This window comes from Panthera tigris, chromosome A2 (genome assembly GCF_018350195.1).
Source record: "Panthera tigris isolate Pti1 chromosome A2, P.tigris_Pti1_mat1.1, whole genome shotgun sequence".
NCBI lineage: Eukaryota > Metazoa > Chordata > Mammalia > Carnivora > Felidae > Panthera > Panthera tigris.
In genome coordinates this window covers 142,874,161-142,889,114 of record NC_056661.1, presented here as the reverse complement: position 1 = coordinate 142,889,114, position 14,954 = coordinate 142,874,161, and the positions used below count along the sequence as shown (strand labels likewise).

Sequence of the window (14,954 nt, the reverse complement as noted above, 5' to 3'; positions counted from 1 at the left end):
AGCATATGACAAGATAATGCACATCACAGGTCATCAGGGAAATGCAAATTAAAACAATAATGAGATACCACAACACAGAATTGCCAAACTCTGGACCACTGACAACACCAAACGTTAGAAAAGACGCAGAGCAACAAAAACTCGGTCATTGTTGGTGGGATGCAAAATGGTACAGCCACTTCGGAAGGTAGTTTGGCAGTTACTTACAAAACTACTCTTACTCTATGGTCCAGCAATTGTGCTCCTTGTTATTTACCAAAAGGAGCTAAAAGTTTACGTCCACAAAAAACCCTGCACATAGATGTTTGTAGCAGCTTCAGTCATAATTGCCAAATCTTGAAAGCAAGCAAGATGTCCTTCAATAGGTGAATGGAGAGAGAAACTGTGGTATATATAGACAGTGGAATATTATTCAGCACTAAAAAGAAATAAGCTATCAAGCGGTGAAAAGACATGGTGGAAACTTAAATGCATATTGCTAAGTTAAAGAAGCCAGTCTGAAAAGGCTATATACTGCATGGCTCCCTTACACGGCATTCTAGAAAAGGCAAAACTATAGTGATAGTAAAAAGATCAGTGGTTGCCAGGGGCTTGGGGGCAGGGAGGAGGGTTGAATAGGTGGAGCACTGAGGATTTCTCAGGGTGGTGAAACTACTCTGTACAATAACTATACTTGTGGATACATAACAGTATGCATTTATCACATACTATAGGACTTTCTAGCACAAAGAGTGAACCTTAATGTATGCAAACTTTTAAAAAATGATGTAGAAGTCAGGGGCTCCTAAGACGAAATCCAGAATGTGACAAAATAATCTAACTGTATTGCATATGTGTGGAACAGCTTCAGTGAAGGGAGTGGGGGAAAAGGTGCTGATTTAAGTATCTTTGGAAATGAGTGGAGTCTGTAAGACGAACAGAAAGTAAGTTGTACATCAATATTATGCAAGAGTTCACAGAAACTAGGAGGGGAGGATCCATGTAATAATGGATCAGAGCTGGAGACATCACATTTAGTTAAACGCGTGTAGTTTAATATAGATTCAAATGGTTACATATAGAACTATTTATAGACATGCCTATAGACACTGGTTAGTCCACGCACATCCATTTCTCTGCTCTGTCACCTGAGAGAACCTCGAAACACTGACACCCCAATAGCAGCAAACGTTATCTAGTACCAGATCTTTATTTCTCACACCATTCTTCAACAAAAGGTCCCAGGATTCCCGGAGAAATGGCTGAGTCTAGCCCTGGGGCAGGAAATATACAAGATAAGCCTGGGTCCTCTTCCAGCACCAAAAAGTAAGGAAACACACACACAGGCTCGAGATAAAAACCAAACTCCACAATAATGGGGCTATGCCAAAGGGATACAGGGGTCAAACTGAAAGAGCTCCTAATGGCCAAAGTGGGAACAATTTGAGCAACAAAATAAAGTAGTACGCTGGATTATAATGCAAAGAATAAAATAATTATCCACAAATCCATATTGATATAAAGAAATTATTGAATAAATAAATGAGAGGGAAGAGAGAAATCTCCTGGGCAGCAGAAATCCCAACGATTTATGTGGATACTCCACCCTTGAGCTGAAAACATAACTCCCCCCCTCACGTGTGAGGACTTTCTTCAGAAAAGCACTATACGGAAAGGAGGCACATGAGTAACTTCAGTGGAGACACCTGACAAACGCTACCTCAGCCAGGTGATCAAGGTCAACATCAAGAGAGATCCGTCATTTGACAGCATGTACCCTTTTTTAAAAAATTTATTTTGGGGGGGGGGGAGAGAGACAGAGCACAAGCAGAGGAGGGGGAGGAGGGGGAGGGGGGAGGGGCAGAGAGAGGAAGACACAGAATCTGAAGCATGCTCCAGGCTCTGAGCTGTCAGTACAGAGCCCGACGCGGGGCTTGAACCCACAAACTGCAAGATCATGACCTGAGCCAAAGTCGGAAGCTTAACCGACTGAGCCACCCGGGAGTCCCTGACAACATGTACCCTTACCATAATGTGATGAGAATGGCACTTACCTTTTCTGGTCTTCCTCAAAACTCATAACCCCAGTGTAACCATTAGGAAAACATTAGGGACTCCTGGGTAGTCCAGTTCAGCTCAGGTCATGATCCCAGAGTCCTGGGGTGGAGCCCGCAACAGGCTCTGCGCTGAACAAAGGCTGCTTGGGAATTTCGAGTGCGCGCGTGCGCGCTCTCTCTCGCTCTGCACTCCTGCCTCTCTCCCCCTCTCCCCAACTTGCACACACCCATGTGCACACCCTCTCTCTCTCTCAAAAAAAAAAAAAAAAAAAAAGAAAGAAATCAGACAAATCCCAATGGAAGGAAGTTGTACAAAATTTTCAAAGTTACCAAAAACAAGAAAAGAAACAGAAATTGTCACAGCCAAGAGAAGCCCAAGGATACATGGCAGGTAAATGTAAAGTGGGGTCCTGGATGGCTCCCGGAAAGGGGAAAACTTGAGGAAATCTGAATACAGAATAGGTTTTAGCTAATAATAACATATCAATGTTGGTTTATTAGTTACCACAAATATACAATATTAATGTAAGATATTAATAATCAGGGAACCTGGGTGTGAGGTATATGAGGACTCTCTGTATTATCTTTGAAAGCTCTCTGTAAATCTGGCACTGCTCTAAAAACATAAAGGTTATCAAGTGTACTTAAAACCCTGGACTGCTATTCTGCCTTCCCAGATCCCCTACCCCTTGCAACCTGGCGGGGGGAGGGGGGGGTGAGGAGGGAAGCTTTGGGGAGCATGGAGCTGCCGGTCTCCTGGGAACAGACTGGATTTCACGTTACTGGGTGGGTGTGAAGGCCCAGCCCGAGCGCAGCGCCTTCCCCAGGGCTAGTGCCCTTCCCCACTGGCAGGGCTGGTGCGCATGCGGACCCGAACACGCACTCCACAGGCTGCGCGCAGAGCATTGTCTGAGCGCCCCGGTCGGCTAGGGTCTGAGGCGCGCGCAGTGCTGGTCCCGGTGGCTCTGGGCTGGGCTCTTCCTCGCCTGCCTTTCACGTCCCCGTGGGTTTCCTTGCCTGGCCTCCCTAGGCACTTGGTTCTAACGTTTGAACTCTCCGGCTCTCTCCAGTGGAGTGCAGATTCCCCACCCTACCCAGCGAAGCCCAGTCCTGAGAGAAACATGGGGAAGGGTTGAGCTCAGAAGCTAGGGGCTCATGGTAAAAAGGAGGTTGGGCAAGGGGGGCATTTTCTGTGCCCCAGTTCAAAGTTGGGAGGACGGGCTTTTCACTGCCTCCCAGGCGCATTGGGAGGGAGGGAGCCAGATAGTCAGCGTTCTAGAAACTGAGCGAAAAAGAGCAGGGTCTGGGTGGGGAGAGCAGGATGACTACATCAAGTTTTGAGGGTGAGGAGGGGTTGCAAATTCAATGTCAAGCCTAGGAATATCCAGAGCACTTGAAGATTCCCCATGTTTTTGTAGCAAGGAAACTAGTGACCTTAAACCAGGAGGCAGGCGCTCCCAGAGAGGGATTTTGGAGAGGTGGCGGTTAACAGTGCGCTCTGGAAAGCTGAGGGTTGGTATGAGATGGTGCTTGCTGGAGAGAGGGAAGATGCGAGACAGAACCCCACAGCCTACTAACAGATGCCACAGAGAGGGGTGGAAACAGCCTGGAATTGGTGTTACCTCCCCCCGTGAGTGCCAGAAACCCCCGGTGAGGCGTCAGACCAAAGCCACCCGCCCCGGACTCCGCACTGGCTGCGCCCTGCCCTCTCCAGCTTTACGCACGAGCCTGTCTTGTCTTCTGGCCCCTTGAGGAGGGCAGGGGACTTCCTGCCACCTCTCCTGAGGACAGATCTTTTCCCACAGCCACTGGGCTTTATACTCGGAGGTCCTGAGGGCAGAAGAAGCCAGCAGTTGGGGCTCTGCATCAGGGTGAGGGACAGGCTGGAATGGCCACGGGTGGCCTGGAGAGGGGCGCACAGCCTGGCTGGCGGGTGGCAAGACCTCTGAGTTAATGTATAATTTCGAGCAGATGGCGGGGGCTGGTAGCAGCCTGGGCCTAGCTAATGAGGGACAATTAGCCCCAAACCTGGTGGGGGAGGTTGAGAGAGTCAGACGGTGAGGGCAGATATTTGCTCCTCAAACAGTCTGGTGCGCTGGGCAGAGGGCTGAGTGGCTGAGCCTTTGGGCAGGCTAGGCCCCCCTGCCAGGGCCCTTCCTCTCTTTTCCCTCCCCTCATCATCTCTGGGTCGAAAGACTCTGTTTGTTCAGACCCAAGAGCGTGTTGTAAAGGTGGGGGGGGGGGAGAGGGTAGTTTATGGGGGAAATCGCTGCCACCACCATCTGCCAGGGCTTGTCCCTTCTCCCCCTGATACCCCTATCTCCACCCTCATGCAGCTGTCTATGAGAATAGCGGGTCAGGACTTGCGCCCCCAGATCAGGGGCAGATGTGGGGGGAAGGGATGAGGCAGAAAAGGAGGACTAAGGGCAGGACTTCCATGGGACCCTCTCTCACCCAGGCATGGCTGAGTAGAGTGAGCAGCCGACCCAGCTGCCCAGAGATTGAATGGGCTCTATGGGCACTAGAGTATGTGCTGTCCTACCCACGATGCAAAAGCCACGTGCTACAGTCTCCCCCCATGGCCAGGGGCTCTAGGCCAGCCTGAGGGTGCTGAAGGAGGCTGGAAGAGGAGGGGAGTACAAATGGGGGTAAGACAGAAAATCCATTTCTGTGACACATTTGGCCCTGTTTTGAGAACAAGTGTTCTCAATCCAAGGATCAAGCTGAATGTACAACAACCCACCCCATTCCTCCCCCAAACCAGAGCACTGGCCAGCGAAATCCATTCTTCCACCCTCTGGGGCTACTCTTATTGCCCTACACCCTACTTACTTTCAGCCTGACTTCTGAGAGGGTTTCACAGAATCCAAGGTATGGAATGGACCCAAAGGACTTCCCATGTTGATTCCTTCATGAAGGATCTGCCCAAAACCATGGTGACCATGAAGCTTCCATCGCTAGGGCTGTGTTTCTTTCACCTGCAGCATCCCACTCCAGAAGAACCACCTAGCCAACTACTGGTTTCCCCCACCCCAACAGTGATCCAGATAACCTTTGGTGTCCTCTGTGGAAACAGGAGTGTCATTTATAACATAGAGTTTAATAGCACCAAATCCCTAGTAGAATGGAGCCTGCTAACATCTAGAGATGGAGAGAATAAAAACCAAGCTGCATTCCTCCTCGTAAACACCCCACCTACATCCTAACTACCCTTAGAGGCTCATTACCATCACCACTGTTGCCAGGGTTCTAGAGTCGAGGGTCCCCCTATTTCTAGGCAAAAATTCACCCTTGGTGTCACCTCAGTCAAGGAGCCAATTGGAGCATTGGTGAAGATGCTCTGTGGAGAGAGCTGGTGCTGTGTGACACGTGCTTTTCTACATGTACCATCGTTCTCTCGGAGAGTTAGAGGTCAACTTGGCCAGTATTCGGTATCAGTCTATATACCCATTTATCTTTGCTAGTAATACACACAAGACCCAGGAGTTGATCCCAAACCCCTGGCGTGTGCATTCTGGCTGGGAAGCTGTCTGTGGTTCTGGAAGTCCCCCTTGGGCTTCTGTGCATTCCAAGCCTTGAGGATATAGTCTGAAATTCCCCCATCTCCATATTCTCCATTCCCTTCAGGAGTACTGGCCCCTGAGTGGGTGCACTCTGGGTCCAGGGGGGCCTGCATGGAAGATGGCTCTGTACCTGCTTTATGGTGGCAGGTAGACACAAGGTGGGCTCTGAGGACTTCCCATGGAAGGACAGAATGGGTCAGTGGCTATGGTTTGCTCTGCCTCGGGGCCGGTGTCTGTCAGCCCCATGCACACCTCCCTCCTCCTCTCTCCTCTGCTCATGGCCTGTGACATCACTGGCTGCTCCCAGAAGGCCGCCCTCTGTTCCTGAGCACGGGCTCTCTGTAGCTCTGGACCCCCTGGCAGGACTGAAGCAGGAGCAGAGTGGAGGCTGTTACTAGGACCAGACCACCATCACCCCTGGAACCTGCAGGGGTCTCAGGAGGCCAGCATAGGAGACTGAGACCCTCCCACTGAAGCACCCACCTCATTGCCTCCACACAGGTAGCTCACCTACAGCTCATTGTCTGCTCTGCCTCCCATGCTGTCTCCATGTCTTTGTGTGACCAAGCCAACTTCTCTCCCCTTCTGTCTTTGCAGCCTAGCGCCTTCCTGCCTCTCCAACTCCTACCCTGCTTTTCCAACTTGCGAGTACCAGGTCTTTTACCAGACAAGTTATTATGAGTGCTGGGAAGGAGTGGGTGGCTGTTGGGAAAGGGGTTTCTGTTTGTGAATTTTACATTTGGAGATGATTTGTTTGGATGTGGAACCTGAGTCCCCACTCCTCCTCTGAGCTCTGGTCACTTAGAGGGCACACAGTCATTTCAAAGTCTTGGCTGATATCCTGAGCTCCCATATCCCACTGCCCCGACAGAGCCCTTTGCATTCTTGACTCTCCTCTCTGCATTGCTTAGCCGGCAATCGCACCTATGGGAAGCAGGGTTGGGGGCAGAGAAAGAGCCCCACGATGAGGAGTTGGAAATGTTGTCTTCTGGTGAGGGACTGGCTTCTAACTAACCCTCCTTGAGTTTTGTTCCCTGGGTGGTCCCTGATTTGTGGGAATGCCGATCCGTGCCTCGGCTTTCTTTTTGGAAAGATCTCTGCCTTCTTTCCTGACTTTCTGGAAAGATGAGAGCTCAAAGGGGAATGTGTCTGGAGAGGAGTGAGTAAAAGCCAATTCAGCCACCGAGTTGAAAAGCGGCTCCGGATGCCATAATCTGTGAGTTCCCTGTTTCCCCCCTGCGCTTCTCTCCTCTTCCCGGCTGCACTGTAATCTCTTGGAGGGCAAAACCCTTGTTCCTTTCTTTTCACTCCCTTCATCCTGAACAACCAGCAATGTGCTGATGGTTAATACTTTATTCAGCAAATAATTGCAGATTAGTTAACTGAGCCAAGATGGCATAGTTATTACAGGAAAGTTCTATGCACAAGCTATTTCCTGGGGTGACCTCTAGCCCTGCCAGGGTTCCAGGCATGAAAAGAGGTGGTTTCAACTCCTGTTACTTGCTGAGGAAAGCAAGAGAGACAAAGCGTCCCTTGCTGCTCAGAGACTCTCCTGTCCTCACAATGTATTGTGTCACCATGCAGCTCTCTCCTATTCCTCGCTCTCTGCCTTCAACATGCTTTCCATAAGTGTTAGTTCAACGAGTGAATGTCTGATCCCAAGGAATTTGTCTCTGAGAGTGAAGCTCCTTCTCTGTGAGATCTAGAACTCTCCAGAGTTAATGAGAACAACAACCTCAGCAGGTTAGAAGATGCCAAGAGATGTGTCTTCTGAGAGAAGCCAGGAGTTCATGCTTGTTCATCAATACTTCCAGTGGGTGGAACCAGAACCTCGATTCCCCAGGGCCGGGGGAGGGGTGGGGTGGGGGGTGGGGGGGAGGACGGAGCCCCTGTGTTTCCCCAGAGGTCCCTGGAGAGTACAAAAAAAGTCAGGAGCAAGACCTCCCAGGGGAAGTTTTCTGAGGAAAGCTTTCTGGTTGGTGGTTTGGAGAAACTAACCTTAATAGCTTCCTGATAGTGAAGGCAGAGTCTTGAACCTGGTCTCTAACCTCAGACCAAGGCAATGGGGATCTTTGGTCACTGATTGCCCTCTTCTGGCTGGGCAGAATATTCTAAGGTTTGGGTTTTGACCCTATTGAGACTGAACTTAGGAGGCCCAAGTGCTGAGAAGGCTTTTGAGGGATCAGAGACAACAGGTGTCCATTTGCAAAAGGGAAAGGCATGAGCGTTTGGGAGCATAATCCTTTTCCACCTCCCTGGATTCTTATAATGAATGTGTGAGAAGTGAGAACCCTCTCACCCTCCAGGCCCTTATCAGGTCATCCAGAAAGATCCAGTCCTCTGCTGGCCCTGTGATGTATTAGTTCATCACAGAAGGGCATAAGTAAAGAGAATTTGGATTTTCTCAGCCAACCTTCTGGCAAATTTTAGAAACATGGCCCTCTATCACAAAACACTACGACCCAAGACGGTTCTGAGCAAGAAATTTCACCCAAATAACCTCAATCATTGTAGACCGAGCTCCAAGACCAAAGAAGGAGCTCCCAGGAGGAACCCCTCTCCCCAGTCTTCCCAGTTCCTGCCCTTCTGTGAGAAGTGTCAGCCTGGAACATGCCACAGGATGGTAAGACACCTGGGAGAAGTGGGAAGAACAGGTTGGTGCAAGGAGGGAAGGTATATCTCAGGGCCCTGCTTTCATCCACATGGTTTCCATGCCCTTGGCCAGTGTTCTGGGGGAGTTTGGTTCAGTCACTCCCTCTCTGGCCCACCCTGCTTCCCTTAGATCAGTGGGGTCAGTGCAAATGGCCCCAAAGTAAAGACTCAACTATGAGCCACCTCCCAAAGAAAGTGAGAGCTGGGGGACCCTGGGAGCAGAAGGGGAGCAGTCCCCTGGGGAGAGGACTTTCTGTGTGGTGGGAAACCAGACTTGAGGGGCCTGAGTAACCCTCCCCAAGAGGGTCCTCCTTGCCACAGGTGGGCCAGGGAGAGGGGAGATGTGTGGATGCCTCCTTCTCATGCCCAGGGACCAGCAGTGTGAATCAGCTGGGGGGGCTTTTTGTGAATGGCCGGCCCCTGCCCCTGGACACCCGGCAGCAGATTGTGCGGCTGGCAGTCAGCGGGATGCGGCCCTGCGACATCTCACGGAGCCTTAAGGTAGTATGCTTTACCAGGTGATGGGGACAAGAAGCAGGAACAAAGCACCCTCTTAAGGCAAGTCTGAGGCTGTTGCAGACTCTGAGGGCTTTCGAGGCTTGGGCTACTTCCTAGAAGACCCTCTTGGGGCCTGGGATGGGGAGCTTCAGGCTCCCAAAGGTGAGGCTGAATTCTTAACTCTGCAGCCTGGTCCAGTAAGTCTCACTTTGCCTTGGAGCCTCCTGCTGCCCTAGGGACACTCACCCTCTGCCCATCATGCCTTACCTGTCCTTGCTTCTTATCTGACCCAGGTATCTAATGGCTGTGTGAGCAAGATCCTAGCGCGTTACTACCGCACAGGTGTCTTGGAGCCCAAGGGGATTGGGGGAAGCAAACCCCGACTGGCCACACCCCCTGTGGTGGCTCGAATTGCCCAGCTGAAGGGTGAGCGCCCTGCCCTCTTTGCCTGGGAGATCCAACGCCAGCTCTGTGCTGAAGGGCTTTGCACCCAGGACAAGACTCCCAGTGTAAGTGCCCTCCCCTCCCTGTACCAAGGCTGGTGAACAGGCCGTCTGGGGAGAAGATCCCTTCTTACTTGGCAATGAGGCCATTCCAGCCTGGCAGGACAGGGTTGCTGGGCCCCCTTCTGTAAAGTGGGAGTGGCGAGATAGGAGAGAAGAGAGGAGGCTTCCCTGGGAAAGATGTGTGGGCCAGGACGGAGGAGAGAAAGGCTACCGGGGAAACATCCTCAGGATATAACCCTGGGTCTGTGCACCCCCCCCCCCAACACCCTGACACCCCCAGGTCTCCTCCATCAACCGAGTCCTGCGGGCACTACAGGAGGACCACCGACTGCCCTGGGCACAGCTCAGGTCACCAGGTGAGTCTTGGAGCTGTAAACGTAAGCATTTTACAGGGATGATCAGAGCAAACATAAGCATCTTACAGTTGGCAAAGCCCTTTCTTGTTCTTTCTTGGATCACCCTCACTGACAACAAGACAATAAGGAGGGCCTGGCAAGGAGTATTGCTCTCTCCTGGCAGAAAATAACTGAAGCTTAGAGAAGAGAAATGGCTTACCCAAGGTTACCGGCTAGTTGTTGGCAGGTCCTGTGACAGAACTCAGGTCCTCTGGCCCCTAGGTTCACAGGATCTGCCAAGGAAGAGGCAGGGCTGGACCTCCCACACCCTCCCTATGCCTCATGCACAGCCTCTCAGAGTGCTCTTCACATTCTGTGGAATCATGCAAACCTGGGCCAACCTTGCTGCTGTTTCCCCAAACACGAAGCATGCACTCAACCATGGCATTGGGAGTGCCTCCCACTAAGTGCCCCTTTAGTAACCTCCAAGAAACTGTGAATGCCCTATGAGCATGGCTCTGCTCTTATATCCATGTTGTCCCTTATCCATAGCCCCAGGGCCTTGGGAACCCCATCTGATGAGAAGAAACATCACAAACCGCTACAAGCCACTGTCCCCCTTTACAGATGTTTTGACTCCAGTTCCTCACACTCCCCGCAGTGGCTGTGAGGTTCCTCGGGGTCCCCACCCAGGGACTGGCCACCGGAATCGGACCATCTTCTCCCCAGGCCAAGCTGAGGCTCTGGAGAAAGGTGCCAGGGCTGGGGCAGACAGCAGGTGAAAGGGTGCTTGGTGTGACACAGGCAACGGCCCTGTGGCCTGTGGGCAAAGGCTGAGAAGTGGAGGCTGTGGGTGGCCTTACCTTAAGGAGGAGGGTAGTTTAGGGTCATAGCAGGTGGGAATGGGGCCTGAGGGGGAGATCCATGCCTTGCTCCTCTCCCTGTGACCTTACTACTTGAGCCTCGATCTCTGCAGAGTTCCAGCGTGGGCAGTATCCTGATTCGGTGGCCCGTGGAAAGCTGGCCGCTGCCACCTCTCTGCCTGAGGACACGGTGAGGGTGAGTGAACTCTGCCACACAAGATGCACAAAACGCAAGAACAAAGACTCTGTGCTGAGGTGGTTTTGGGTTCTGGTGAGGGGCAGATGGTGGGGAAAAGGTGGAAAGAGATTCGTTTGTAGAAAAAAGTCAGACACAAGACCCTCCTTGTTCTCCTTCTGCCGATTCCTCTCTTCTCTTCCCCACTCCAAGCCTTTGAAGTGAGGAGGGGGACAGAGAACAAAGGCCAGAGCAGGGAGGAGGGACATCAGGTCTGAGGAAGGGTCTGTGCTCTGGGTCCAGACCAGAAACATGTGATGAGAGCAGTAGGTGCCAGGTAGCGAAGGGCACAGCCAGATACACCGTTCTGCTCTCCTTCAGGTCTGGTTTTCCAACCGAAGAGCCAAATGGCGCCGACAAGAGAAGCTCAAGTGGGAAATGCAGATTCCAGGTAAATTTCCTGCACATCCATCCTTCCATCCACTCATCTACCCACCCATCCTTCCATGAATCCATGCATGCATGGATCTATCCATGCATCCATCCACTCACCTATCCATCTATCCACCCACCCACCTGTCTGTCCCTCCACTATCCATCCATCCACCATCCATCCATCCATCCACTAAACATTTACTTGGCATCTTCCACGTGCCAGATTCTGTGTTAGATGCTCAGCATTCAGAGTCTCTGCTCTTTAGGTCTGCACTGCCCCGTTTACCATCCCTGACATTTAATCCTTCTTCCCCAGTCTCCCAAGGGCCTGCCTTGGGGAGGAAGGCAGTTTAGGGTTATAGCATCCATCTCCTCCCATCCCTGCCAGAAGTTGCCACCTTTCTTAGAACCTCCCCGCTACTCCCCGCTCCCCAAACCTATTCCTCCTTCTGAGTGGATCTACTCTCACCTTGTAGGTGCTTCCCATGTACCAGCTGTGCCCAATGCCTCCCCTGGGATCATCTCTGCACAGGTATCCAGGAAGAGAGGGGAGTTTGTGAACGGGGAAGACAAGGGCTCACTGCTTCTCCCAATTCCTGACTGCTCCTGGTTCCTACAATTCACATTTCAGAAAGCACCATGCTCACAGTCTACTATGTGAATGGTGCCCTCTAGAGTTGTGCAGGAGACAGTTGGAGGCATGGGAGCAGCCTTGGGGCCCCAGTTCTGCTAAATAGGAGGCATCACTGACAACTGAGGGTCTCCTCTTGCTTTTCATGGCAGCCCCCTGGGAGTGTGTCTTCAGCAGTCCTGCCTGCCCTGGAATCCTTGGGGCCCTCCTGCTATCAGCTGTGCTGGGGGACAGCACCAGACAGGTGTCTGAGTGACAACCCACCCCAAGCCTCTCTCAAACCCTGCTGGGGTAAGAATCCACAGGCCAGGCCTCACTCCTGCGGGGTGTGGGGAAGGCTTACTCCTTGACCCACAAGAGGGCATGGATCTCCAGTTGGGGTCACCAAGGGAACCTTGATACAGCTTTCTTCATTCCTTCCATGGCCTACAAGGTTGGATGCTAACACCCGCTGAGTCTATATTTCCACTGACAGATGTAGAAGGAAAAGGGGGTTGGATTGGGATGTGAGTGTATATATCCAGGGTAGAGAGCTGATATCTGTCCCTCTCCCCACCAGTGACTTTGAGGGGTGGGGTGACAGCAACAAACCCAAACTCACCCTCTCTTTGTCTCTGCAGGCCACCTGCCTCCTGCAGCTGAGCTCCCTGGATTCAGTAGTGCTTTGCCATTCCTACCCTTCCTTCCACTGCCTCCGTGGCCAGTGTTGGTGCCCCTGCAGCCTTGCTCTGATCCAGCTCCCCACCCCTGCAAGGCCTGGAATGAAGGAGGAGGGCCAGAGTGGAAAGGAGCTGGGGTGGAGAGGATCTAATATCATCCTGCCCAAGCAGATTACTGGTTCCTCTTCCTTCCTGTGACTCTTTCTCCTCATCTGTGGACCCGGTCTGGTCCTGTCTCGCTGCCCCTTCTATGCGGCACCTGTTTGGAGGGGCTGGGAAAGTCATGCCCACTCACACTGGCCTTAAATGGCCTCTAGTTGGCAGGAATAAAGCATTTTTTTAATTAGCAGTACTTCCTGTTTGTGTTTTTCCCGTGAACATTCTACTCCCACCCCTACTTTTAACAATGATATAGTTTGCTCTATATCTAGCTAGCTAGCTAGCTGTCTTGTATCTTCCTATCTTCCAATCTATCTATCTGTATGATCTCTTTATGTATGTAACTATGTATGTATCTAGCTGCCATCTATTTAATTTATCTATATGTTTATGGAACTATCTACCCAATCTGTCTAATCTATATATTCATCTACCTGGGTGTATATCTACATATGTATGTAGATATGTATCTATATTAGTGTGGACACTCATGCACTCATATTGTGCCCACACACACACTGATAGTACATCATGGCATGTCACTTTTAAGTCCCAACAGGTATCTCCAAAAATAAGGGACTTTTACATAACTACAATATACAGTAATTCCTTAATCTAAGGAAATAGACATTACTTCCTTAATTGCATGTGTATTTTTTGCAAAGCAGCAGAGTGGAAATGCCATTTTTCATACTCTGTCCCTTTATACACACCCCTGGGGCACGTTTGCTTGCAACTTCTTGGCAGTAAGTTTCACATCTTCTCAGTTTTGTCTCTCTGGAAAAAAAAAAAAAAATCTGGCTCCCCCTGGGAAGCCTTGGTATGTAGAGAAAGAGGGGGAATATGGGGAGAATGGGGTAAAGAATGGGATATTTTGAAGAATAATATCCAAATTCTTTCCCTTTTGAAGAGCAGGGGCATGGACTGATAATGGCTGATGGCACAAAGCGGGATAAAAGGAGTGGGGGCACATTTGTTTTCTCTCATCTGGGAGTGCTACTCATCCAGAAGTTATCTTCATCAAACACTCTAGGGCTGTGCTCTGCAATAAGTAGCCACCAACCACATGTGACTATTTTAATGTGACTAAAATTAAGTAAAATGCTGGGGCACCTGGGTGGCTCAGTTGGTTAAGCAACTGACTTCGGCTCAGGCCATGATCTCATGGTTTGCTAATCTGAAGCCCTGGGTTGGGCTCTGTGCTGACAGCTGAGAGCCTGCAGCCTGCTTCAGATTCTGTGTCTCCCTCTCTCTCTCTGCCTCTCCCCCGCTTGCTCTCTCTCTTTGTCTCTCTCTCTCAAAAACAAAACATTTCAAAAATTTGTGTAAAATGAACACCCCAACTCCTCATTCCCACTAGCTACATATCAAATGCCCAAAGGTCACATGCATCTCCTGGCTGCCATATCAGACAGTAAACATTACAGAACATTTCCATCAGCACAAAACGTTCTACGGGACGGCACAGCTCTAGAATGAAATTCCAAGGGTGACGGAGCATACCCTGCCTCTGCCCTGCTGACAGACGGCCTAGGTAAATGGGTAAGGTTTTGTGGGAAGACAATCTGCACGGCACAGTCTGCGAACAAGCTATTCATTCAACTACAGGACTGATGTCAGCAATGGAGGGAGCTGTCAGCTGAGGCCCCATGGCCAAGCACGATCAAGCGGAGGATGGATGGCCACCTGGGGGAATGGGGCCTAAGAGACTATGAGTGGGGGGGGTGTGTGCCTCCGTGCACATGCATACCCATGCATCCGAGTTTGTACATGCGTTTATGGAACGATGAGGAAGAGATCCTGCCTTAAATGACCCTCAAGGTCCTATCTCTCTGAAGAGTGTATTCCACTCCATATCTTTGGCCTGTTCTCTGGGAAAGAAATGCCCTAGTCTCTAGCGTTCTCAAGCTTCACTTATTATATTAAAATTTTTACAAAATTCTTTTATATCTCTTGAGGAGAAACATACTTACAAAACCTGAGGTCATTTTCCTCTGTGCAGATGGAACCTCTCTCATGTTGTGGTTTTAGCTTCTTTTCTCAACAGATTTAAAAACCAGGCACTCATTATAGTGTGGTGCACTTCCCCCAAAGTGGGGGTCAGGCATCACTGTTGGTATTTGAGAACATTTTAGGAGGCATGTAGACACTGCTTTAAATAAGAGTGAGTCAGATGGGGCGCCTGGGTGGCTCAGTCGGTTGGGCGTCCAACTTCAGCTCAGGTCACGATCTCGTGGTCCGTGAGTTCGAGCCCAGCGTCGGGCTCTGGGCTGATGGCTCAGAGCCTGGAGCCTGCTTCTGATTCTGTGTCTCCCTCTCTCTCTGCCCCTCCCCCGTTCATGCTCTGTCTCTGTCTGTCTCAAAAATAAATAAACGTTAAAAAAAATTTAAATAATAGTGAGTCAGAAATGAGAAAATTATTCACCTTTCAACTCCCTTTCA

General features: G+C 50.7%; 1 protein-coding gene across 1 annotated transcript; it reads left to right on the top strand.

Annotated features, from left to right (window-relative positions):
* Nucleotides 1-8,170: 8,170 nt before the first annotated feature.
* On the top strand, nucleotides 8,171-12,633 carry PAX4 (paired box 4). Its single transcript, XM_042977416.1, is given in 11 exon segments — nucleotides 8,171-8,222; nucleotides 8,622-8,752; nucleotides 9,043-9,258; nucleotides 9,536-9,611; nucleotides 10,218-10,343; nucleotides 10,567-10,649; nucleotides 11,010-11,079; nucleotides 11,540-11,595; nucleotides 11,847-11,985; nucleotides 12,315-12,328; nucleotides 12,330-12,633. Coding segments are annotated over 11 exon segments (1,146 nt in total). The 5' UTR covers nucleotides 8,171-8,209; the 3' UTR covers nucleotides 12,552-12,633.
* The last annotated feature ends 2,321 nt before the right edge of the window (nucleotides 12,634-14,954 follow it).